Raw genomic sequence first — 27,762 nt, 5'->3', positions numbered from 1 at the left:
ATACCATGTATATCCAGAGACATCAATATTCCCATTTCATCATCCAATAGCTTTTCATTTTTTCCCCTGATTATTATTCCAATTTTTTTAAACAGTCAATCACTAATTTATCATTTTGCTTATAAAGACTTTACCCAACATGAAATGTATCTCAGCCCAATCCAGTTGAGAATACTATACATGTCATCATCAACAGGTAATAAACCATATCTGTGTCCTACTAATGTCATGCCTATTTGTTCTCTTGCTATCTTTCTCTATATTCTCTTCTCCTGCCCCATTCCACACTGTCTTATCATCGTTAACTATTTTCACTGCTTTTGTGTCCTCCAATATTTCAATCTCCATCATAGAGTGCGGATAGTCAGTATATATTAAGTGGATACACACAATATCTTTCATTCATATCTTGGCTTACTTCACTCAGCAATAGATCCTCCATATCCAACCACTTTCTATCAAATTCCTGGGTCTTGGTTTTTTTTTTTTTTTTTTCCAGGGTCTTGTTATTTTTTACGGCTGAGTAGTATTCCATAGAGTATATGTGCCACACTTTTCAAATCCATTCATCTGTTTGTGGACATCTTGGTTGGTTCTGTCTTGGCAATCGTGAATAATGCTGCAATAAACATTGATGTGCAAGCGCTTTTCAGACTGAGCATTCTCCTGTCCTTTGGGTAGATACCCAGAACTGGGATTGTTGGATCAAATGATAGTCATATTTGTAGATCTTTGAGGAACCTCCATATTGTTCTACACAGTGGCTGAACCAGTTTACACTCCAACAGTGTAGGACAGTTCCCTTTTCACCACACACCCACCGACACTTATCACTTTTTATATTCTTAATCTTTGCCATTCTGACAGGGGTTAGGTGGTATCTCATTGTGGTTTTTATCTGCATCTCCCTTATGATGAGGGATGTTGAGCATTTCCTCATATGCTTTTTGGTTGTTCATATGTCTTCCTTAGATTTTTGTTCAGCTCATTTTACCATCTTTTAATTGGGTTAATCTTTTTTGTTGTTTTTTTTTGTTTGTTCGTTTTTCTGTTTTTTTTGTTTGTTTGTTTGAGTTACCTGTGTATTCTGGGTATCAGTTCCTTGTCTGAGGCATATTTAACAAAACTATTCTCCCATTCTGAGGGTTGTCAATTCACACTTGTTACTGTGTCCTTTGCTGTGCAGAAACTTCTTAGTCTGATATAGTCCCACTTATCTATTTTAGGGATTATTGCCTGTGCTTTGGGAGTTTTATTTAAGATGTCGTTGCGTACTCCAATGTCTCCCAGAGTTTCCCCAGTATTTTCCACCAGTAGTTGTATTGTTTGAGCTCTTACATTCAGGTCTTTTATCCATTTTGAGTTGATTTTTGTTAACGGTGAAAGATGGGGTTTCAGTTTCATCTTTCTGCAGGTGGATATCCAGTTTTTCCAGCACCATTTACTAAAGAGGTTTTCCTTTTCCCAATGGTGGTTGTTTTAAGGACAGAGTCTCACAATGTCACAATCTTCCTGCCTCAGCCTCCCTTAGTCATATTACAGGTGCATGCCACCAAACTGAGCCCTTAGGTTGGACCAAAAAAATCAATCAATCCTAGGTCTCCAATGTGGTCCAAGCCTGAAGAGTAGAGTGTCTTAGCACACACCATCAGAACTGGGACTGTCTATTCTTTTATAAACACCACCGTGTCTTTATTATTGTAGTTTTATAGTAAGTCATGAAATGGGGTAGTTTTAGTCCTCCAACTTAGTTTTCCTTCAAATCATGTTATAATAGCAAATTTGGGCATTTTGTCTCACCATACAACCTTCAGAAACACTTTATTAATATATACAAAAGAGGGATCACAGCTGGTATAGTGGTTAAGATGCTGGACTCCCACGTGGTCAACCATGGTTTGACTCCCAGACCTGGCAGATTGAAACTCAGACGTGCCTGGCATGTGTGCATGTGTGCCTAAATCCTGAGAGGAGAATGAAGGAGAAGGGATTGTGGTTTGGCCATTCCCCCTAGGGGATGATGTCTCACTTTCTTTCTCTCTTGTGAGCACACACACCTTACGGCAAAAATGTTTCAAATGAAAAAAAAATCCGCAAAATAAGTATTTGGCATTTTGACTAGGATTGCACTGGATTTATAGATCAAGGTGGGAAAAACTGGTATGTTGACAATACTGAGTCTTCTTATGCATGAACATGCAATATATCTGCATTTATTTAGTTTTCTGATATTATTCATCAATTTTTTATAGTTTTTCTCATGTATAATAGACTTTGTACATATTTTGTCATGCTTTGTCTTAGTTCATTTTCTGTTGTTACACAGATTGGGTAATTTATAAATAGAAATTTATTTAGCTCATGGTACTGGAGAATGGGAAATCCAGTTTTGGGTGGCCACATCTGAAAGAGTGAGCTTAGCCCTTCTTTTCCATGTACTCACTTGCCCTTCATGGCAGAAAGGCAGAAGGGCAAGTGAGTACATGGAAAAGAAGGGCTAAGCTCGCTCTTTTATACCAACCAGTTCTCATGGTAACTAATCCACTCCCATGAGAATTAACCTTTTTTTCCGCTCTTGTAAGAAGGGTATTAATCCATTCATGAAGGTAAAAGCCTTCTGATCTAATCACCTCCCATTAGGCCTCACCTTCCAACATTGCTATATTGGGCCACCTTCAATATGAGTTTTGATATAAAAAAACTATATTTAAACCATTTCAGAGTTATACCTAAGTATTTCATTTTGGGAGTGATATAATAAGTGCATAAGTATTTTAATCTCAGCTTCCACTTATTCATTGTTGGTATATGGAAAAATAATTGGCTTTCATACATTAACCTTGTATTCTACAATTTGGTTAAAATTGCTTATAATTTCCAAGATTCTGTTGATTCTTTCAGATTATACTACTTAGATAAGTATGTCATCTGTAAGCAAAGACAGGCTTATTTACTCATTTCTAATCTATGTACATTTTTATTTCCTTTTATTACATGGCTAGGAACTTCAGATCCATGTTGAAAAACAGTGGTGAGAGGCAACATCTGTGGATTGCTCCTGATATTAGCAGGAAAGTAACGAGCTTATCACCATTAAGTACGATGTTAGCTATAGTTTTTGTTGTTGTTGTTGTTAATAATCCATCAAAAAGAGGCAGTGCCCTTGTATTTCTAGTTTGCACAGTATTTTTTTTTTTTATCATGAATGGGTGTGGGATTGTGTCAAATACACTTTCCATTTACCTATGGAGATGATCACGTGATTTTTCTTCTTTAGACTGCTGCTGTGGTAGCTTACATTAGTTCATTTTCAAATATCAAAACAGACTTGTGTAACTAGAATAAATCTTATTTGGTTATGATGCACATTTTTTCTTACTCATAGTTGAAATCAATTTGCTAATATTTTCTTGAGAAATTTTACATCCTCATAAGAAACAGTAGTCTTGGAACCAGCAGTTAGCTTAATGGCTATGTCGCTGGACTCCCACGTAGTCGCCCGTGGTTCGCATCCCGGACCCAGTGGCTTAAAACTCACGGCGGGTGCGTGTGCATGCATGCCCAAGACCCTGAGAGGAGAATGGAGGAGAAGGGATTGCGGCATGCCCATCCCCCCTGGGGGGTGATTTCTCACTTTCTGTCTCTCTGTCTTTCTCTGTGTGGTGAGCACACGCACCCTATAGCAAAAACCTCTCCAAAAAAAAAAAAAAAAAGAAACAGTAGTCTTGTTTCCTGGTAATCTGTTGCCTGGTTTTGGTGTTCAAGTGATGCTTGTCTCATAAAATTAGTTAGAAAGAAATACCTCAAATTCTATATTCTGAAAGAGATGGTACAGAATGGGTATAATTTCTTTCTTAAATATGTGGTAGAATTCACTAGTGTACCATCTAGATCTGGTGCTTCCTATTTTGGAAGGTAATTAGTTATTGATTCGATTTATTTAAAAGATACGGGTCAGGAGACCAGTAGATGGTGTAATGTTTATGTCTCTGGACTCCCATGTACTTGACCACGGTTCTAATGTCCACCCAGTGGCTCACACCGGGCACGTGTGAACGAGTGCCCAAATCTCAAGAGGAGAATGGAGGAGAAGGAATTGCAGCGTGATCATTTCCCCCCACCAGGAGGTGTTGATTTCTTGCTTTCTGTCTCTGTTTCTCTCTGGCTAGCGCATGCACCTTATAGCAAAAAAAAAAAAAAAAGATTCAGGTCAGAACTGTTTCTTCTATGGGTTTGACAAACTGTGTCTTTCAATGAACTGGTCCATTTAATCTAGGTTATCAAATTTGTGGGCAGAGAATTATTTACAGTATAACTTCATTATCCTTTTAATGCTTATCTGTAATCACTTCCATTCTTTCATTTATGATACTAGTAATTTGTGTTTTCTTTTTAGTCAGTTAGCATAGATAGAGGCTTATAATTCTATAATCTTTTCAAAGACCCCAGCTTTTGGTTTTGATGATTTCTTTTATTGATTTCTAGTTACCAGTTTAATTATTTTCTGCTCTAATTTATTACTACTTTTGTTTACTTTGGAGTTAATTTGTTCTTTTTCAGGTTCTCTTAGGGAGAAATTTAAATCATTTATTTCAGATCTATCTTTTTTTTTTTATTCCAGTTTTCCTATAGGGCACATGTGCTTGCCAGAGAGAGAGGGGTAGAGATTACATGAGAAATCATTCCCCAAAGGTATAGCCACAGCACATTCCCTTCTCTTCTTTTCTCCTCTTAAGATTTGGGGCACATGCACACACACCTACCCCCCACAATGTATTTTTCAAGGACTCTACCACCACTGGCTGGCCCAATCTTTCTTCTTTTCTAAAATGTGCATTCAGAGCTATAAATTTCCCTTTAAGGACTGCTTTCAGTGCATCTCGCAAATTTTGATAAGTTGTGTATCATTTTCATTTGGTTTGAAATACATATATAGGAAGAGGTTTTTGCCTTAGGATGCTGCACTCACTGGAAAGAGACAGAGACAGTGAGAGAGAAAGCAAGAAATCACTTCCCCCCGGGGTGAAGGGGAATGGCCACGATGCCATCCCTTCTCCATTCTCATCCCAGGATCTTGGGCATGCATGCACATATGCCCCGATGTGAGTTTAAAGACACCGGCCCCAGGCTCAAACTGCTGTCAGCCATGTGGGAGTCCAGGCATGTAACCACTACACCATGTACTGCCCATGATTTGAAATATTCTTTAAATTTCTTTTGAGATTTCTTCTTTGGGCATGTGTTATTTAAAAGTGTATTATTGATCTCTATTTGATATCCAAGTTTTGGGGGATTTTTTTTCCTCAACCTATGCCTCTGTTACTGTTTTCTAATTTCATTCCATTATGATCTCAGAGCAGATTTTTACAAGTTCTAGTCTTTTAAATTTGTGAACGTTTGTTTTATGGCACATAAGTTGATGTATCTTGGAGAATGTTCCATGTGTATATGATAAAAAATGTGTATTCTGCTGTTGTTGAATGAAATGGTCTATAGATGCCAATTATATCTATTCAATTGATGGTACTAAGGTTAATTGTGTCCTGAGTAATTTTCTGGTGGCTGGATTTGTTATTCCTGAGAGAAAAGTGATAGTCTCCAACTCTAATATAACAGTGGACACATCATTTTTTCTTGCTTTCTATCAATTTTTGTCTCATGTTTTTTGATGCTCTGTTGTTAGGAATATATACATTAAAAATTCTAATATCTGGGGCCCGCAGGTGGTGTGTTGGCTAAGGGCACTGGACTCCCACATGGCCCACCACGGTTCGAGTCCTGGACCTGGCAGCTTGCTTTCTCGCTTTCTCTCTGTCACTATATCACCCTGAAGTCAAATGAAAATAAATGGATAAAGTTAAATGAAAAATAATTCTTCAAAAAAAAAAAGAATTCTTGTATCTTCTTGAAATACATATTCCAGGCCAGCAGCTAGCGTGGTGGTTAAGGGGGCTGGACTCCCATGTGACTGACCATAGTCTCTCTCTGGTCAAATTAAAATTAATAAATACATAAATAAAGTTAAATAAAAATAATTCTGTAAATAATAAAAGAATACATATCCCTTTATCATTTTGTAATGCTCCTCTTTGTTCCTGATAATTTCCAAACTCTGAAGTTTGCTCTGTCTGAAATTAATACAGCTATTTCAATTATCTCTTGAATTGTGTGAGCATAATAGCTTTCTCCATCCATTTGCTTTTAATGTTTATTTAAACCTTTCATTTAAAGTTGGTTTCTTGAAGACAACCTACAGTGGGTTTTGTTTTTTTGATCCACTCTGGCAACTTTTATGTTTTAATTAGTGTGTTTAGACCACTGACATTCAAGGTGATTACTGGTAGAGCTGAATTAATATCTATCACATTTATAACTGCTTTCTATTTGTTGCTCTTGTTCTTTTTTGTTGTTTTTGTCTTTCACATGATTTTTGCCTTTTGCAGTTTTAATTGAACATTTTGTATGATTCCACAGTCTTGTATGTTAGCATAGCAATGCATTTCTTCTTCTTCTTTTTTTAACTCTTTGAGTGGTTTCCATAGAGTTACAATATATATTTACAACTAATTCAAGTCCACTTTAAAGTAATATACTGCTTCATAGTGCAAGTATCTTACAATGATATATATTCCTAATCCTTCTTATCCCTCATACCATTGTTGTCATTCTTTTCACTTATACATAAGCATACAAAAGTCCTTGACTCATGATGGTCAAGTTAAGATTTTTGCAACTTTTTTTTTTTGGAGAGGTTTTTGCTACAGAGCGTGTGCACTTGCCAGAAAGACAGAGAGAGAGAGAGAGATAGAATGTGAGAAATAACCCCCCAGGGGGAATGGTCATGTCACGATCCCTTCTCCTCCATTTTCTTCTCAGGATCTTGGGTACGCATGCACCTGCACCCAGTGTGAGTTTAAGCCGCCGGGTCCAGGAGTCAAACTGCGGTCAACTACATGGGAGTTCAGCAACATAGCCATTATGCTAACTGCTGGTTCCAAGATTTTTGCAATTTTATAATGGGTTTATCCAGGTAAAACTGTATCATAAGTAGAGGAACTCTTTAAAACTTCTGATGGGATTAAAGTTTCCATAGAATGCATATTGCTTTCATAACTTTTATGCTATAAAGTTCAAAAATTATAAGTTGAACCACTGTAATCAGGACCATCTCCTATGTTATCAGCATTAAATTCATATTCAACTTATAATGGGTATACAAGGATTTAATTCTACAGAAATTCAGAAGTATTTGCATACTTAAGTATACATACTTAAATACATTGATGCTATTATTATTTTGAAAAAGTTATTATCTGCTAGACTAAGACATTTTTAGGGCCATCCCCAAAGTGAACTAGTTAAGGTAGCCAGATCCCACTTGGCCTACTGCCATTCAAATCTCAGCACTAGAAGCTTGAATAACACACTGGGCACATGTGTGTGTGTGTGTGTGTATTCTTCAAACCCCACAAAATGGAGAAATGGAGAAGCAACTGCAGCATGACCACACCCTATTAGGAGTTGCTTTCTCCCATCTTTCCCTCTCTGTCTCTCTGGTAAGCACACATGTCCTATGACAATTAAAAAATTAATTTTTAAATGTTTGTATATTATCTTCATTTAACACATATACACACAATAATTATACTAAGATTATTCTTAGGCCCAATAGCAACTATATGGAAAAGATACTTTGCAAGTAAGTTAATGAAATTTTAAAAGATGAAATAAAAAAAATCCCATATTGCCAAAGCAATCCTGTGAAGAAGAGTGGAGTGGGCAACATCTCACTCCCTACCCCAAAATATATTATAAGGCTCTGATATTTGAAATAACATGGCATTGGTACAAAAACAGATATGTGGACCAATGGAAAAGAATACAGACTCCAGAAATAAACCCCAAAACACACAGCCCACTGATCTTTGACAAAGGGTACCAATCAAAGATCCAGTGACAAAAGGAAAACTTCTTTAGCAAATGGTGCTGGAAAAACTGAGTATCCACCCGTAGAAAGATGAAACTTGACCCCCACCCCTTTCACCATTAACAAAAATCAACTCAAAATGGACCAAAGATCTAAATCTAAGAACTCAAGCTTTAAAACTACTGGTGGAAAACACTGGGGAAACTCTGGAAGACAGTGGAGTAGGCAAAGATTTATTAAATAAGACCCCTGGGGACCAGCAGATGGCATGGTGGTTAAGAGTGCTAGACTCCCACATGGCTGACTGCAGTTCCAGTCCCGGAACTGGCAGCTTGCTTTCTCACTTTCCCTTTCTCTCTCTTACTCTGTCGCTCTCTGGTCAAATTTTAAAATAAATAACTAAACAAAATGAAGTTAAATAAAATAATTCTTAAAAAAAAAATAAGACCCTGAGGCACAGACAATAATCCCCAAAATAGACAAGTGGGATTACATCAGATTAAGAAATTTCTGCACAGTGAAAGACATAGTAATTAGTGTGAATCAAGAACTCATTGAGTGGTATTATATTTTTGTAAACTAAGTCTCAGAAAAGGGAATGATAACCAGAATACATGAGGAACTCAGGCAGCTTACCTCAAAAAAAAATTATTAACCCAATTAAAAGATGAAAAAATGAGCTGAACAAAAATCTAAGGAAGACATATGAACAGCCAAAAAGCATATGAAAAAATGTTCAACCTCCCTCGTCATAAGGGAGACACAGATTCAGTCCATCTAACCCTTTCTGAATGGTAAAGATTATAAATACTAAAAATGATAAGTGTTGGTGGGGCCGTGGTGAAAGGGGAACTCTCCTACATTGTTGGTGGGAATGTAGATTGGTACAGCCATTGTGGAAAACAGTATAGAGGTTTTTTCAAAGACCTTCAAATTGAACTACCATATGATACAGCAATTCCACTCCTAGGTATTTACCCAAAGGACAGGAGAACGCTCAGTCAGAAAAGTGTTTGCACATCTATGTTTATTGTGGCATTATTCATGATTGCTAAGACATGGAACCAACCTAAATATCCATGGACAGATATGAATGAATTAAAAAGTGTATCACATATACTCCATGAAATACTATTCAGCCAAAAAAAAAAAAAGACCCTGTCATTTCATAGAAAGTGGGCAAATATGGAAGATTTATAGCTGAATGAAGCAAACCAGGAAATGAAAGAGATACACTGCATTTCTCCACTTAACATACACTGACTGTCCACACTCTATGATAGAGACTGAAAGATTGGAGGATATAAAAGCATTGAAAATAGTTATGAACACTGGAGACAGTGTGGAAGGAGGCTAGAAAAAGGGAAAAATGCAGGGAAGGAAAATAGGGAGAAAAATAGAGAAGCAAGACTTTTGGGGGACACGAATGTTTTATTACATATTGATGTATAGTATCCTCAACTGAACTAGTCTGAAGTGTATTTCAAGTAGGGTAAATTCACTTTATAAGCTAAGTGATGTATAGTGATTGAATGTATAAAATAAATTAAAATTAAAAAGGCAAGTGATAAGAGTACATCTCTATTAGTTGCATATACAAGATTATTATAATATGAAATAATCATAATGAAGATTAAGATGTAGATAATATAATTATGGTATTACCAAAAACAAAATTACAAAACTAAGTTAAAACCAAGTTTATATATATGTGTGTATATTTGTATATATACATGCCATAAAATATTGTCAAAATACAACTGCCAATGTAATGCTCTAAAAATCAAATTCATGGGACCAGCAGTTAGCATAATGGCTATGTCACTGGACTCCCATGTAGTCGACCGCAGTTCACATCCTGGACCTGGTGGCTTAAAACTCACGCCGGGCACGTGTGCATGTGTGCCCAAGATCCCGAGAGGAGAACAGAGGAAAAGGGATTGTGGTGTGGCCATCCCCCCCTGGGGGGTGATTTCTCGCTTTCTGTCTCTCTGTCTCTCTCTGTCTGTCTGGCAAGTGCATGCACCCCAAAGAAAAACCCCCCCCAAAAAAAAAAAAAAAAATCAAATTCACAAAGTTTATGACTTTTCTTTTTTTTTACATATTTGAATGTATCTATTTTCTCACATTATAATTTTATTAATTTAGTTATTTTTATATTCAATCACTGTGTACCATCACAGCATGCCAAATGAACTTTCTCATGATGAATACACTATATATTGGTTCATTCAAAGATATTACACACATCATGATCAACAGATATTTTTCCATTTCATGTTCCTTAAATTTTTTGTGTTTTTTTTTTACCTCCAGATTTCTTCCGTTTTACTTTCCCCTATTTCTCATCCTCCTCCCACACTGTCTAGCATCAAAATTTGCTCTCCATGCTTTTATACCTTCCAATCTTTTAGTTTCTGACATAAGAGTACTTATATTTGGTATATATTGAGTGGGGACATACAATGTGTCTCTTTCATAGTCTGGCTTGCTTTGCTTAGCAGTAAATCTTCCATATTTGTTCATTTTCTATCAAATATCAATGTCTCTTTTTTTTTTTTAATGACTGAGTAGTATTCTATATTGTATATGTGACACTTTTTCAATCCACTCATCTGTTCATGGACATTTGGGTTGGTTCCATGTCTTAGCAATTGTCAATAATGCTGTAGTAAACATGGATATCCTAGTATTTTTCCAACTGTGTGTATTCCTATCCTTTGGGTAGATACCCAGGAGTGGAATTGATGGATCATATGGTAGTTCTATTTGTAGATATTTAAGGAGTATCCATATTGTTCTTCACAGTGGTTATACTAATTTACATTCCCATTAACAGTTTAAGAGAGTTCCTTTTCAGGGACCAGCAGGTGGCCTGGTGATTAAGGGCGTTGGACTCCCACATGACCACAGTTCAAGTTCTGGATCTGGCAACTTGCTCTCTCTCTCTCTCTCTCTCTCACTTACTCTGATCAAATTAAAATAAAGTTAAATAAAATAGTTCTTTTTTTTTTTGAGCATTCCTTTTCTCCACAGCCTTGTCAGCACTTATTTTTTTAATCTTAGCATTCTGACTGGGCTAGGAGGTATTTTACTGTGGTTTTGATTTGTATCTCCCTTATGATAAGTGATGTTGAGCATTTTTTCATATGCTTTTTGGCTTTTCATATGTCTTCCTTAGACAGTAGTCTGCTCTCCTCATTTGCCCATCTTTTAACTGGGTTGATTATTTTTTGTTGGGTAAGCTGTTTGAATTCCCTGTATATTTTGGTTATCAGCCTTTATCTGAGGAATAGATTGCAAATATATTATCCCATTTTGACGGTTGTTGAGTCATTCTAATTGCTGTTTCTTTTGATGTGCAGAAGCTTTTTAAACTGCTGTAATCACACTTGTCTACTTTAGGGATTAATACCTGTGCTTTCAGGGTCTTATTTCAGTAGTCTTTGCCTACTTCAATGTCTCCAAGTGTTTCCCCTGTATTATCTTTTATAAATTTTGAATTGCTTTTGTTAATGGTGAGAGAGAGGGGTCCAATTTCATCTTCCTGTAGATGGATACCCAGTTTTTTCAGCACCATTTACTAAAGCGGTTTCCTTTTCTCCACTGGATTGACTGGTGCTTTTTCTCAAAAATCAGTTGGTTATGTGTTTTGGGGGTTATTTCTCAGGTCTCTGGACTGGTGCTTTTTCTCAAAAATCAGTTGGTTGTGTGTTTTGGGGGTTATTTCTCAGGTCTCTATTCTGTTCCATTGGAGCACATGCTTGCTTTTATGCCAGTATCATGCTGTTTTGATTATTATCACAGTTTTGTAGTATATTTGGGGGTCATGGAATGAGATGCCTACTTCACTCTTCTTGCACTGTGTATGATTTTTTCAAACACTGTATTTCCAGTTATCAAGTTTAAGTAACAAATGCAAGTTATCTCTTATCTCTATGAACATGGCATAGTTGTTACATTGCTGGACTCCCACGTGGCCAACTATGGTTCAAGTCCTAGACTTGGTGGCTGTAAACTCACGCCAGGTGCATGTGTGTGTATATTCAAGATACCAAGAGGAAAATGGAGAAAAAGAGATTACCATGTGGCCATCCCCCTGGAAGGTGATTTCTCACTTTCCCTCTCACTGTCTCTGTCTCTCTGTCTCCAGTGAGCACATATGCCTTACAGCCAAAACCTTAAAAAATATATATATGAATATTGAAAATATGCTTTGCTAAATGATGATTATATAGGACATGTATATAACCTTAAACATAGTAAGCTAGATTTTTAAAAGAAATTAAAGTTGATATTCACATGCAAACTTTACTTATTTACAATAGGAACTTTCATTTTCATCTCTATCTATATACAAACTGATCAAAGGGACAATCATGTCATGATGGCTTATCACTACACTCCCATGTAGTCGACCATGGTTCAAGTCCCACCTCCGGTAGCTTAAAACTCACTCTGGACACGTGTGCATGTATGCCCAAGATCCTGAGAGGAGAATGGAGGAGAAGGGATTGTGGCACCCCGGGAGGTGATTTCTCGCTTCCTGTCTCTCTGTCTCTCCAGTGAGCACATGTGCCGTATAATAAAAATCTCTTGTGGTTTTGATTTGTATCTCCCTTATGATAAGTGATGTTGAGCATTTTTTCATATGCTTTTTGGCTTTTCATATGTCTTCCTTAGACAGTAGTCTGCTCTCCTCATTTGCCCATCTTTTAACTGGGTTGATTATTTTTTGTTGGGTAAGCTGTTTGAATTCCCTGTATATTTTGGTTATCAGCCTTTATCTGAGGAATAGATTGCAAATATATTATCCCATTTTGACGGTTGTTGAGTCATTCTAATTGCTGTTTCTTTTGATGTGCAGAAGCTTTTTAAACTGCTGTAATCACACTTGTCTACTTTAGGGATTAATACCTGTGCTTTCAGGGTCTTATTTCAGTAGTCTTTGCCTACTTCAATGTCTCCAAGTGTTTCCCCTGTATTATCTTTTATAAATTTTGAATTGCTTTTGTTAATGGTGAGAGAGAGGGGTCCAATTTCATCTTCCTGTAGATGGATACCCAGTTTTTTCAGCACCATTTACTAAAGCGGTTTCCTTTTCTCCACTGGATTGACTGGTGCTTTTTCTCAAAAATCAGTTGGTTGTGTGTTTTGGGGGTTATTTCTCAGGTCTCTATTCTGTTCCATTGGAGCACATGCTTGCTTTTATGCCAGTATCATGCTGTTTTGATTATTATCACAGTTTTGTAGTATATTTGGGGGTCATGGAATGAGATGCCTACTTCACTCTTCTTGCACTGTGTATGATTTTTTCAAACACTGTATTTCCAGTTATCAAGTTTAAGTAACAAATGCAAGTTATCTCTTATCTCTATGAACATGGCATAGTTGTTACATTGCTGGACTCCCACGTGGCCAACTATGGTTCAAGTCCTAGACTTGGTGGCTGTAAACTCACGCCAGGTGCATGTGTGTGTATATTCAAGATACCAAGAGGAAAATGGAGAAAAAGAGATTACCATGTGGCCATCCCCCTGGAAGGTGATTTCTCACTTTCCCTCTCACTGTCTCTGTCTCTCTGTCTCCAGTGAGCACATATGCCTTACAGCCAAAACCTTAAAAAATATATATATGAATATTGAAAATATGCTTTGCTAAATGATGATTATATAGGACATGTATATAACCTTAAACATAGTAAGCTAGATTTTTAAAAGAAATTAAAGTTGATATTCACATGCAAACTTTACTTATTTACAATAGGAACTTTCATTTTCATCTCTATCTATATACAAACTGATCAAAGGGACAATCATGTCATGATGGCTTATCACTACACTCCCATGTAGTCGACCATGGTTCAAGTCCCACCTCCGGTAGCTTAAAACTCACTCTGGACACGTGTGCATGTATGCCCAAGATCCTGAGAGGAGAATGGAGGAGAAGGGATTGCAGCATGGTCATCCTCCCTGGGGGGTGATTTCTCGCTTCCTGTCTCTCTGTCTCTCCAGTGAGCACATGTGCCGTATAATAAAAATCTCTCTCAAAACAAAAAAGAAAAAGAAAACTGACCAGATCTTATGCCAAAAGAAGCTCAAACTCAAAAATAAAAACAAAAAAAACAGATTTGGTTATTTTAGGGTCAAACTCTTTCTGTAATTAAGACTAGCTATTCTTTTAATAGGTCCCAGAACTAGGAATTCATTTACAAAGAAAGACACACAGTAATTTTAAAGGGCAAGGGCAGAAAGATTTTGAATTTCACAATTTCTGTTGGCTGTTCTAAAGTCACCTTTTAAAAGTTCATGTTTTAGTACAAACCATTATCTAAAGTCAGTCCTCCTCACCTTCCCAAATTAGACTATCATCTTTATTTCTCTTATGGAGAAATATACAGACTGAACTTGAAAAAAACCTTCAAAAATGCACTTGTTATTTGGTTTAAAATGCACTCATACAGTATAAAGAATGTTACTGTTGTGTGTTAGGTGTGTGTCTTCTTGAGTCCTACTATTAAATTCATACATGGAAATATTTCAATCCATTTAGGAATAAGGTTGAATTTAGGATCAAAAGTTACTTATTACTTCTCAGTCTCTTTTCTGAAGACTGTTTTAGAACTCACAATAAGAGTATCATTCTCCAGAGTAAGATATGTACTGGCTCTAGAAATGTTTTTCAGCTTGTTTCACAGCCTAAAAAAATATTATCTAAAGAAAGCTCAAGAGACTTTACACTGATAAAAAGTTTTAATTAAAAAAAAAATCCTGAGAAAATATCTGTGATTGATGTGTTTAAAATAGGAATCCAAAGGAGGAGGAAGAAAGAACAATACAGTACTGCATATCTTTAGCAGCATATGCTCTTGAAAGATAGAGAAAACTGTGGTGAAATTGCATAAAAATATCCTGTCTCTTTTGTTCCACCAATTAAAGAAAAATCTACAAATTGTTTTCATTTAAATAATTAAGGAAACCTCCATTAAAAAGGTGAAAATAATCAAAGAGAAATCATACATTATTCCAAGGTAAATCTATTTGACTCACTGCATTTTGAATAGCATTTTTTTCTACTATTGCAATAATAGATCAGAATAGTACAGAATATTTTCAAAATACTATGCAAAAGCTGCTATAGTCACAATATAATTTATCTTGAAACATAATCAATTTCCTAAAATGTATCAGATGGAAGATGATAGTCTTCTTTGGAATTTATATTTTCTTTTATAATAGTATTAGAATACATAGTATTATTGCACATTTATCTATTTCATTAAATGTTCTTCTTTACATCAAATGACTTTCTTAAAACTGTTGCTATTTCTTACATTAACCTCATTATAAAAAATGCTTTTTTATATTTAAAACTAATCTGAAAACATTAAGAATCCACTTGAAATCAGAATAGGAAAAAATATACCTTTTCTTCAATATATAAACTATTCTCATACATTATATTCTTACCTCTGCTTCAAAATATATCAAATAGATGTCTTATTCACTTTTGAAATTTTGCAGAATGATTACAAAATGCAAAATTTTCTACAATATAAACAATCAAAATACAGATGCATAAAAAGCAAAACAGAAAAAAAATGACAGAAAACCATAATTACAACATAAAATATCTTACTCTTTGTAGTCCTTCATACCAATCATCTTGTTCAAACCAATTTGAAATGTAAGTCATCCAAGCCATAGACTGTTTCTACTTTAATCAAGGCAATTGGAAACTCGGCATCACAACAGTCAGCACCTAAAGTAACAACAAGGTGTTTCAACCAAACAAGCTTTACCAAAATCTTCCTTGTGAAGTGATATCCAGTACCAGAAGCTAGAACCACAGAAACAGTTCACTTGACAAGGTTTCAATAGTGTAAATAGCAGCATCTGTTGGAAGAATGCTCAGCCAGAAAATATAAGCCCATATTCAAATAAGAAAAAAGCCCAGTAATTATGCTGTGGTACAGTACCAGAGATATATACCAAATATTTTATTAGACTTTCAGTTTGCATTCTAAAAAAATAAAAAAACTTACAATCAAGTTTTTCAATAGGAAATGATTTCTGTAAGTTACCAAGGTAAGAACAACAATTCCAGAAAAATTACCAAACAGGAAACAGATTAGTTACATTTTTAGCCTCAGGAGTTGGACAGAAACTAGAAAGCTTCTAGGTTAAAAAGTGTACAGCCATAAAGTTAATGCTGTATTTCTGTTTCCTGCCAGCTCCATACTTGAGAGGTAAAGTATTTTACTGTCACCTGATTGCTAAATCACCTGTCTCATAATGTTTAGAGATCCCTCAACATTCAATGTAGTTCTAATATGTTCAACAGAGAGTCAAAATCACAAGGATTTAATTTCATTTTAGTTTCTCCCACTTGAGGAAGAAATTACTAGCCACAGTAAATAAGAAATTTCTCACTACATTGGAGGATACTTGGGCATCAAATATCATTTATGAAGTTGAGATGCTTCACCCAACATGTAACAGGTGCAAGTGATCAAAACTTTACACTTCAGCAGAGACAAAAGAAAGGAGAGAGGTTGGGGGAAAAAAAGAGAGAAAGAGTAAAAGATTAAAAACGAAAGGGAAGCAGGGAGGGAGAGGATAAAAAACAATTTGAGAAATTTGTTTTCTTCTTGTATAAGAAGACAGATTTCATTCTGGCAAAAAAAAAAAGGTGCATTTATATGAAATATAAATATCGCTGTCACTAGTTAAGAACAGCCACCATATCTTTATTTTGACTCCTGTTCTCTAGAACTGTGTTCAGTAACACCTGCTCGAAGCCTCAAGTCAAAACACTTAGGAATAGGTTCTTCCTTCTATAGGAAGCTCTAAGACTGCAAAATCTCTAGCTTAATTTGTTTCCATTTTGATGACTTCTTTGAATCTGTACTATAGCTATTCTGCCCTGCCCTTTTAGTTCCTACAGAGCCTTGTTCCTGCCTCTTTGTTCAGAATTTTAATCTCCTGGCTTATTTTACTAACCTCTGGATTTTTCATTCCTTATTATTTTTTCCCCTTGCCTATGACTTGTCCTATTTTGAGTTGCAATTCTTTCTCTTCCATGGGAAAAAGAGACAATGAGAGAGAGAGAGAGAGAGAGAGAGTAACCTCAACAGGGTTCCAATGCCACTATCTAACCTGCTTCAACCACCCTGATGATGGGTGTGCCTGTGCCATCATACTCAGGGAGGTCTCCAGATGCAAATCCTGATCCTTCTCATGTGGCTCAGCCTTATGGAGTCTCCTTTTACTGCTGTGCCACTGTCCTGCACCTGATGTTCTTTACATAGCCCTACCATAAGCTGTTTCATCCTTCCTTGAACCTATATCTAGCACCGGCCCAACTACGCGAACTACCTTGCCATTGCTTCAATGGTTCCAGTTTCTCTCCTAATACTCTTCATCTACCTCTACCCACGACATGCTCCTAAATTTCATTTAAAACTAAAGAGGTTTGCTTTCTTTTAAAAAAATAACTCATGCAATTTATTCTAAGCACAGAGGCAGGAGGTAATTGGCTATGGATGGTTGAGAGGTATGAAACATTACATAATTCCTTGAATTCTTCTTTCACAGAAAGCAAAAACATTTAGCTTAAGGACAGAAGAGAAACAAGCACCTCACTCCTATGAAGTTTAAAACAAATTAAATTTTGGTCTAAGAAAACCTCCTCTGTGCTTAGAATAAATTGCATGAGTTATTTTTTAAAAAGAAAGCAAACCTCTTTAGTTGCAGGCTTAAGTTCTTAGGAAGTGTCTGCTACCTAATTTAATACATGAATAAACTAAAAATCTAACAGGGATACGCTTCTGTAAAAAATAGTTGAGTCAGCCAATCACAGCAGTCATGCTTCAGCCATTTACAGATGACTCACTGTTTAATGTTGTTATAGAGTCATAAAATTATACAAAATTATAAGACATATTTTGAACATTATCTTTAAAATTCAGTATTTTGAAATTTTGAAACTTGTTTGTAAACTGTCAAGAATTATGGAGTATGAGCTAAAGTTTTTTGCTATGTAAAGTAAATGTTTGTGGGAAAATGTAAAAATAAATAAATGAAAGAAAAAAAATAAAACCTTTTCAACTAAGGCAACCCCCAAACTGTAACCACCAGCTGTGTCTGTAATTTGCTTCTGTTTTTTGTATATCAGTTTCTTTTCTCCACCCATAAGTTTTATTCAACCGTGCGGAAGCCCTAGAGTTCCTCAGAACCAATTCTGAGGGCTATCGAATTCACAAATCACTTTGTTCAACTAAACTCTGTTAAATTTGTCTAATTTTTTTTTTAATTTGGGAAAGGAAATTACAATTTCTCTCATAATTACATGTAAAAGTCCTAAACAGAAAAAGTAAATATATACCATGTCAATGGACTAGAGGATTTAATGTTACAAAGATGTAAAGTATCTCAAAATCAAGATATAGAATCAATGCAGTTTTGGGACCAGCAGTTAGGGTAATGGCTATGTCACTGGGCTTCCATGTAGTCAACCATGATTCGAGTCCTGGACCCGGTGGCTTCACTCTGGGCGTATGTGCGTGCAGACCCAAGATCCCAAGAGGAGAATGGAGGAGAAAGGATGGTCATTCCCCCTTGGGGGGGGGGTGGCTTCTTGTTTTCTGTCTCTCTGTCTCTTTCTGTCTGGAGAGTACAAGCACCCTATAGCAAAAATATCTCCAAAAAAAAAAAAAAGGAAAAAAAGGAAGAATTAATGCAGTTTTAATCAAAATCTCAGCACCTTTATTTTTGTGGTAATTAAGCTAATTTAAAAATTAATATGATAATGTAAATTACTTTTAAGCATACTCAAGGCAATCTTAAAAAAGACTAAAGGTTTTATAAAAACAAGCTGAAGATTTATAATATTAGCTTATAATGCTTATTATAAAAAATTAAGACAGCATGGTATTGATGGAAGCATACACAACTGACTAACGAAACAGAATATAGGTGTAGAGTAGATCCTTCATAGTCTGCTAACTGATTTATGATAATGGTAATAATGCAGTGGATTAAGACTTTTCAATAAATGCTTCTGGGTAATTGAAATCCTCAGCGAGAAAAAGTATATATATATATATAGATATATATATTTATAACTATCTCTTCCTTAATCTCAAATAATACCAAAAAAAATCTAAACATGTAAGATAAAATATTAAGACTTTAAAAGAAAATGGTAACACCTTATCTTTTAAGCAGGAAAAGAAACACTAAGTAGAATGCAAAAAATAAATAAATAAAAAGAAGTCAACCCAATGGGGAAAAAACCCACAAATAAGACAATATTAAAGTTACAAACTTTTGGTCATCAAGAAATCATTAAGGGTGAAAGGCAAGCCACAGACTGAGAGAAAATGTTTATAGTACATATGCTGAAGAAAGGATACCCAAAAAATAAATAAAGCTTTAGACAAAACTAAAAAAGCACTCAGAACTTGACTGCTAAAAAAAAAAAAAAAAGACCATTGGAATCACCCATGAACATGAAAAATTATTCAGTAACATAGTCATCGGGAAAATGCACATTAAAACTGCAGAAATGTTGCTACACTTTCAGAGATGTTGCTACACTTTCAACAAATAGAATACCATGGGTTAGCAAGGATGTAGAGTGATTGAAATTCTCCTATACAGCTTATGGGAATGTAAATTGGAATCACAACTTTGGACAGGTCATTGGCAGACTCCTCTAAACAAATACATACATTATGATCAGCGTTTCCACTTCTTAGTGTATACATAATCAATAGGAATGTGTATTTATGTTCACCAAAAGACCCATATTAGAATGTCCACAGCACTTTTGGGATCAGCAGATGATGTAATGTAACATTATATCGTTAGACTCCCATATAGTCGAATGCAGTTCAAGTCCCAGACCTGTCAGTTTAAACGCACACAGGGTGTGTGCGCATGCATGCACAGGATCCCAAGAAGAGAATGGAGGAGAAGAAGGGATTGCAGCATGGCCATCCCCCCTCGTGGAAGGTGAGGGGGGTGATTTCTTGCTTTCTGTCTCTCTAGTGAATGCAGGTGCCCTGTAGCAAAAATCTCTCCCTCTTAAAAAAAAAAAAAAAAAAAAAAAAAAATTTAAAAAAAAAAAAAAAAAAAAAAAAGAAAAAGAATGTCCATAGCACTTTTATTTATAACAGCACCAAAGTGGACACCACTCAAATGTACAATAACAGCACAAAGCATAAATAAATGCAGTACTATTTATATAGGGGTATAGTTTACAATAATGAGAATGAATGAATGACAACTACACACAAACATTCAGATGAATCTCACATATATAATGCTGACTAAAAGACAGAGACTAAAAAATAGTATGTTGCTATATTATTATGTGTATACAAAGCATAGCAGCAGACAATACTAATCTATTCTGAGAGTAGGATAATGGTTATCGTCTGTAGAAGTAGTGATTGCTACTCATGTTCTGTGTATGCCTAAAAACAAAAACAATTTAAGAGAATGACTGCTTCTACATGATTTGTCTGTGCCATGGGAATCACAGTCATCATTGCCAATAAGGTGTTTGGAATACACTATTGAATCCCTATTTCCTGAAAATTTAACCAAAATTCCTAACCAGAATCTCAAAATTACTTTACCTTAAGAGTAGAAAAATGTCTCGAATTAGGGTAATTTAACAAATTTAAAACATCCACCATGTGGTATGATCCATCAGAACAAAATATTTTTAGTATTTTAGACTATAATGGAGTTCCAAGAAATTGGTATTTAATGTAATTTGGTTTTCTAAGAACTATTGATATTTTGAGCAGTTTCTCAAATATGCTGTATTCTAAAAACCAATGCAACTGCCAATGTTCAAAGAAAACATTGTACTTTTTAATAAAAAACAACAGAAATAGTATAAAAATTGTTGGAAAATATATGTATTTTTGGATAGGGTATATTTGCCTATCCAAAATTCATTTTCACATTTGCTGTTTCATAAGAACTAAAGAAAATAAATTCAAAATGTCCTCTGCCATGCATTTTGTAAAATGCAGGTGAATCTAAAAACAAAATAAAAATAATGGAGAAGGTATTACTGAATGCTATATTTTACACAAATTTTTAACAATAAAAAGCATCAGGGCTTACTGTTTACAGCCCTCGTACCTGATGGTACCATTTTTAAGCTCACTCTTTTCCTGCTAGCTACTTGGAGATAATGCTAGGGCCCTAACAGATACCAAGGATCATAAGGATGATGGTTACACCAGAATATGATATTTAAAGTCTTAGGACTGGATGGGACACCAAGAGGACAAGTATGGACAAGATCTAAGAACTGATTTATGGGTCATGGCAACATTTAGAATTCAGGAACATGATGAGGAAACAAAGCAAAAAGAAAAAGGAAAAAGAACAGGGAACAGGTATTGAAGTAGGTGGAGATATTCTGCTCTCTGGAAAAACAAGAGAGACAAAGTGACAGAAAGTGAGAAATCACCCCACCCCAGGACGATGGCCATGCCACAGTCCCTTCTCCCCTATTCTCCTCTTGGTATTTGGGGCACACATGTTCACACATCTGGCATGAGCTTCAAGCCTTCAGGTCTGTGACTCAAACCACGGTTGGCCACGTGGGAGTTCAGCAAAATAAATATTATTCCAACTGCTAGCCCTTCCCTTGCCTTCTTTTATTTCTCCCCCTACTTCAATACCTATTCCCTATTCTTTTTTTTTCTTGCTTTTTGCTTTGTTTTCTAATCATGTTCCTGAATTCTAAATTTTACCATGCCCCAGGAATCAGACCTTAGATCTTGTCCATACTTGTGCTCTTGGTGTCCCACCCAGTTCTAGGACTTTAAATATCATAAATTTACCCCTGAAAAGCTCCTTGATCTCCAACCAAACTTGTATACTTACTTCCCTGATAACATCCTATTTGAAAGTTAAATAGAATCTCAGATCTAACTTACTCAAAACAAAACTGATGTTCCCCACAAAACAGGCTCCTACTTCCTTTTTCTAATTCAGTGAATGACCACCATTCTAACAATACTAAATAACTATTGGTGACTAAGTATAAAAAAATAACTGGCATTTGTTTAATGTGACTCAATACGCATCTTCTGGTGATAGAGATAACTCAAAATGTTACTTAGTTAAGGTGTGTGTGTTTGCACGTGTGTTCTCACATGCACATTTGATGTTTTAGAAAGACTGTACCTTGGGGGACCAGCAAATGGCATAATGGTTATATTTTCAGACTCCCACATAGTTGACTGTGGTCCAAACCCCGGACCCAGTGGCTTAAACTCACACCGGGCATGTGTGCATGCATGCCCAAGATCCCGAGAGAATGGAGAAGGGGTTGCAGCAAGGCCATCTTCCAGGGGAATATTTCTTGCATTCTGTCTCTCTCTCTTTCCTGCCAGCACACATGCCCCAGAACAAAATCCTCTCCCAAAAATAAATAAATAAGAAAGACTATACCTTTAAACTTGAAGGTTTTTGGTTTTTTGTTTGTTTGTTTTGTAATTTCCTGAGTGGGAGAGACAAAGACAGATGGGGAGAGAGAGAGAGAGACAACACTACTGAGAGGGTCTCAACATTAGAGGTCTCAACATCCATCCCAGACTCAATCAGCCTGGATTCTGGGCACAACTGGGAATATAGACAGGTCTCCAGACATGAACCATCAACCTTCTCATTGAGTCTGCCTCACAAAGCGTCAGCTTTTCCACTACACTCTGCCACTTTTTGGCCCCTATATTTGTAAACTTTTCCTTAGCATTAAGAGATATAATTTACATTGCTTCTAATAAAAACTGGGCTTTATTTTTCTAAACCAAATGTTTCATAATTAATTTGTATTTCATTATTATTAAAAAGGTCATGACAAAAATCAGAACATGCATAGAACTGCAAAGATAAGTAATGAAATATACATTTTAAAAATTGTTAAACTTTCACATTCCAAATGAAGAATTTTGTTCCTCTAGGATTTAAAGCTCAAAATTCTATTTTCTGCATAGGATTAATATGCCTGAGGTCATTTATATTATAGGGAGACAGAAGTATCTGAAGTTAAAATAGCACTAGCGGTGCTTGAAGGATTCTTACAACATCTACATAAACGCAGTATTGTTTCTTTGTTGTTTGTGTTCCCATCATCTCCATCGCCTTCTTTCTTGCAATAGTTCTACAGCTGTGATTGGTGATCCCTGCCTCCTCTGCTTCAGTCCAGGTTTAGGAAGAACTACAGTACTTGAACTTGAGCAGGTGACTCAAACTTAGGCAAATCATTTCCTTGGCCATTTGGATGATTCAGTAATAGGAATAAGCCTAAAGATTCTAATCATGAAATATGAAACTTTTATAAGAACTATTTAAAAAACAAACTCTCTTTTCTGTGCTCCTTAATCACAGACCGTTAAATTCAGGGAGAATTTGACTAGTTTGCTGTAGTATCATGAGTTGTTTACCAGATGGAGCTTGAAAAAATCCAGTGTAATAGACCACTACTGAAAACTGAAGCTAGCTATGAAAGGTACACACATTCATCCAACTCTCCTTAGATTTTTAAGTATAAAAATGTAATGTGGGGACCAGAAGATGGCGTAATGGTTAGTTACATTGCTGGACTTTCACATAGTCAAGCGTGGTTCAAGTCCTGGACCCAGTGGCTTAAAACTCACACCGGGCACATGTGTGTGTGAGCACAAAATCTCAAGAGGAGAATGGAGGAGGAGGTTTGGTGGTGATCCATCCCCCTGCAAGGCGATTTCTCACTTTCTGTCTCTCTGGTGAGCACATATACCCTCTAGCAAATAACTCTAAAAAATGAAAACGTAAGTTGTATTTTCTGTATGATCCAACTCAAAAAGCTTGAAAAACATGCTGCACACATGAGCATGTGTGCCCTATTGCCCTACAAGATGGAGAAATGAAGAAGGGATTGTGGAGTAATCACTGCTCATTGAGGGGGGGAGGTGCTATCTCGCCACTACTCTATTTCTCTGTCTTTTTCTGATGAGTGCACATGCCCTCTGACAATGAAAATAAAAAAATGAAAAGAGAGAGAGAGAACTCACAGCAGCACCCAAAATAAGATGCATTAACCACATTGTAATATGGGAGAAACTTTCACTACATACAAAAGTGCTATAATTAGTGTCATAGGTACTTACAGGTATGCTCCAAACATTGAATTATCTTCATCTCCCCCCTCCATATCCTTGTATTCCCTGAGACCTACCTGTGGCTTCTAAATATCTGTGACTATGACTTTGACCTCATGGAACTACCCACGACCTAAAGAAGTATGTGCATGCTTCCCACATCAACATCGTTGATTAGAGGCACTAAACAGATTCTGCTGATTCTATTCATTGATAATAAAATAATATTTCATTGCAATTCTCAAACAATGTATAAAGATATCAGACCCCTGTCTTGGAGGCAAGAAGCCTGCATTAATCTTTTACTGATTTCTGTATGCTCTGTTCTTAACATATATAACCTAAGCATGTGCTCCTCAATAGCATGGATCAGTTACCAACCAGCCTTCATCAGTACATCTCAGCCTGCTGTGCTCCGTGTTTTCCCCTGCTGGACCTCCAGATTCACTCTTTGGGATTGGTAAACATTACAGACAAACCCTCACAGATTCAGGGCTCCCATCTTACAGTATTATACAAAAGGTACTATACTGTCTCACAGGTGGGCCACCCACAGTGCTGCTAGAAACTTAAAAAAAGCCTTTCTCCAGGAGGTATTACACATTCACATTGTCTTTGCCTCACTAATGTCTCCGGTTTAGAAAAACAAGATTCATGTCAACCAGAACATAATAGAGCTATTCCACTATGACATGGCAGCCACAGCATGGTCTCTTCATTTCCACCATGCACCTCTTCTTTGCTATCCCTCTTTCCTCAGTCCTTGACTCAACCCTGTACTAAATAGTGATTAAAGCCCTTAGGAGAAAAACAATGAGAATAAGAATTATACTGTATTCTTGGCAAGTGCAATGTTTCTCTTTAAAAATATAAGTAGAGGCAAAAAATAGATTTCTTTCATGTATTTTCTCCATTCATTTAGTCAATGTAAAGGAGAAAAAATTCCATCTCACAACAGAATCATATCAGATGATAACATACCTGCTAGACAATGAAGATCAGGTTACGATATTAAAATAAGATTTCTATCAATATTGATATAAGGAGATTTTATATAGATCAAATAGTACTATTATTGATCCAGTAATCAGGAAGAAGGAATTTGGAAGCCTCATAATCTGTATATTCTGTCTTTTGGTTAATTATACGCTATGTGGGCCCCCTCTCGTTCAAGAATAGTAATACGCATACTACCGGCTAAGAAAAAGCCTGCAGAATGAGATAACTAAAAGAGTGATCATGAAGAAAATAAAAGGTAATAACAGAATAAAAATCTACACTATAGAACAATAAAGGGCAGAACTAAAATTGAAAAAAAAACAAAAATCATATCAATGATTCGGAGGACAAAAGAAAGAAGAAAGAGCACTTCTAAAACAACATTGGAAAATACAGACTTTTTTTTAATTAGGGAGGAATAGAAAGATATGGTATTCAGGAAATAAAAACTCAAATATATTTTTAAAAATTTTTTAGAGTTGTGTTAAAAGTACTTTTATATTCTTCTGAATTTTGCAAACTTTCTGTAAGAGGAGGGTATTAATTTATTATTTTTAAATGAAAAACAGAATGCTTGTTAAAATACCAGTGTTTGAAATTTGAGAGCTATGAAAAAATACTTTATCTAATTTTATAATCAATACATGCTCATTGTTTGAAAAAAAAAAAAACTTTAGAAATAAAGAAAACTGGAAGAAAACTTTTTAGAATCAACCATTAGCCCACTAACTTGAGATTGTCCTGTAACTAGTCTCTACGATTTTAACAGACTACTATTGTTATTGTGACAGGGAGGGTCATGGATTATTGGGGATAAATAGGACTTAAAAGATCTCTAAATCATGGCATCTAAAAATATGGTTTTAGGACTTCTGCATTAGAACTAATCTAGAAACTAAAACAGAATGCTTGTTAAAATACCAGTGTTTGAAATTTGAGAGCTATGAAAAAATACTTTATCTAATTTTATAATCAATACATGCTCATTGTTTGAAAAAAAAAAAAAACTTTAGAAATAAAGAAAACTGGAAGAAAACTTTTTAGAATCAACCATTAGCCCACTAACTTGAGATTGTCCTGTAACTAGTCTCTACGATTTTAACAGACTACTATTGTTATTGTGACAGGGAGGGTCATGGATTATTGGGGATAAATAGGACTTAAAAGATCTCTAAATCATGGCATCTAAAAATATGGTTTTAGGACTTCTGCATTAGAATTAATCTAGAAACTTGCTAAAAATGCAGATTTCTGGATCAGACCTCAATGAGTAAGAATCTTGGGGAGGAGCTTTATTAACATCACTCTCGGATGATTTATATGCACAGCAAATCTTGGGAATTACTTAGGTCAACAGTAATAGAAATAATTTAGCACAACAATTGCATCTTGTATCTCCTACTGACCAAGATTAATCTCTTAAATTTCCATCATTCTTAAGTTTACCTTTCAAACGTTTGACAGGACTTATTCAGCATTCCCAATATATGTCAAATGATGATGTTCTTAAAAGCTTAGATGATAAAATAGGCCACAAGTACAGAATTAGCCTACATTAAAATCCTGGATTAGGTAGTAAGTAGAACAGAATAAGGTTACTTCCAGTTTGGGCTCTTAAAATAACCACTTGTACCAACATGAATTTCATTTTGCCAGCAAAACACAGGAGTTGTACGTAAGGTAAAGTACTTTGTATCACACACTGATTCAAAGACATAAAAAGGTAAATGCAGATATTTTCATTATCCATCTACATATTTATTTTTATACTCTCCTAATTTTTAACCACCAAGATGAAAATTATATGGATTAGAATTATGGAATTACATAGTTCTAGGTGCCTGGATGATTAGAATATTTTGTACAATGTGAAAATAATTTTAATTTCATCAAAAAAGTAATCCACTTGACTTGAATAGGCTCATTCATAAATCTCAGTATAATCATTCTGAGAGCATTAAACAAAAATAATACGAGGAGATCACATATTTTCACTTAAAAACTAAGTTAGAAATAGATATTCCATTGAGAGAATATTATGTAAGTAAATAAGTAAATATTTATTTTAAAAAAAGATACAGAATTATTTCTGTAATTGGGGGTGGCAAAAATGTGTAACCTTATCTTTATAAACAGAATCATTCCTCATGAAGGAAAATGTGAGGAAATATCCCATAAACTGTACTGTAAACCAAAAGGTTCCAGTTTCCCTCCTGATTAATATGGATTGTGAGTTTTTACTTGAATTTTTGAAGCTGAGTAGACCCCTGTGCTTATCTGTCTGTGAACTTCAGGATTGCAATTTTGCAGAAAGTCACCTACACTGACATTTTCACATTGTGGGCAAAGGGGGTTAACAATTATTTTAGCAGTCTAGCTGCAGTGCCACACGGGGGAAGGTGCTGCTACACCGTGGCTGGTGCCACAAGGAATGTCTGGGTGCAATGTCCAGCCCAACCTAACACAGGCCAGGCTGGTGGCATGCACTTGTAGTCTTGACTAATTGGGAGGCTGGGGCAGAAAGATTGCCACAGGAGGAGACTCTGTCAAAAAACTTCTCTTTCTTTATTTCTCCCTCCTACTCTCTCTCTTTCATTAACCAAAAAAAAAAAAAAAAAAAAAAAAAAATTAGTTGGGCAAGAAAATTGAAAAAAAGGCAAAA

General features: G+C 35.6%; 1 protein-coding gene across 1 annotated transcript in view; it reads right to left on the bottom strand.

Annotated features, from left to right (window-relative positions):
- Positions 1-27,762, bottom strand: part of WDR17 (WD repeat domain 17) — a 128,562-nt gene that overhangs the window by 95,144 nt on the left and 5,656 nt on the right. The window contains exon 2 of the mRNA XM_006168909.3: positions 15,566-15,688. Coding sequence (XP_006168971.1) covers positions 15,566-15,631 — 66 coding nt within the window. The 5' untranslated portion in view covers positions 15,632-15,688. The remainder of the gene's footprint in view (positions 1-15,565; positions 15,689-27,762) is intronic.

This window comes from Tupaia chinensis, unplaced genomic scaffold, assembly GCF_000334495.1.
Source record: "Tupaia chinensis unplaced genomic scaffold, TupChi_1.0 Scaffold146395_1, whole genome shotgun sequence".
NCBI classification, from domain to species: Eukaryota; Metazoa; Chordata; class Mammalia; order Scandentia; family Tupaiidae; genus Tupaia; species Tupaia belangeri.
The sequence above is the reverse complement of the archived record's forward strand: the minus strand, read 5'-3'. Positions and strand labels throughout refer to the sequence as shown.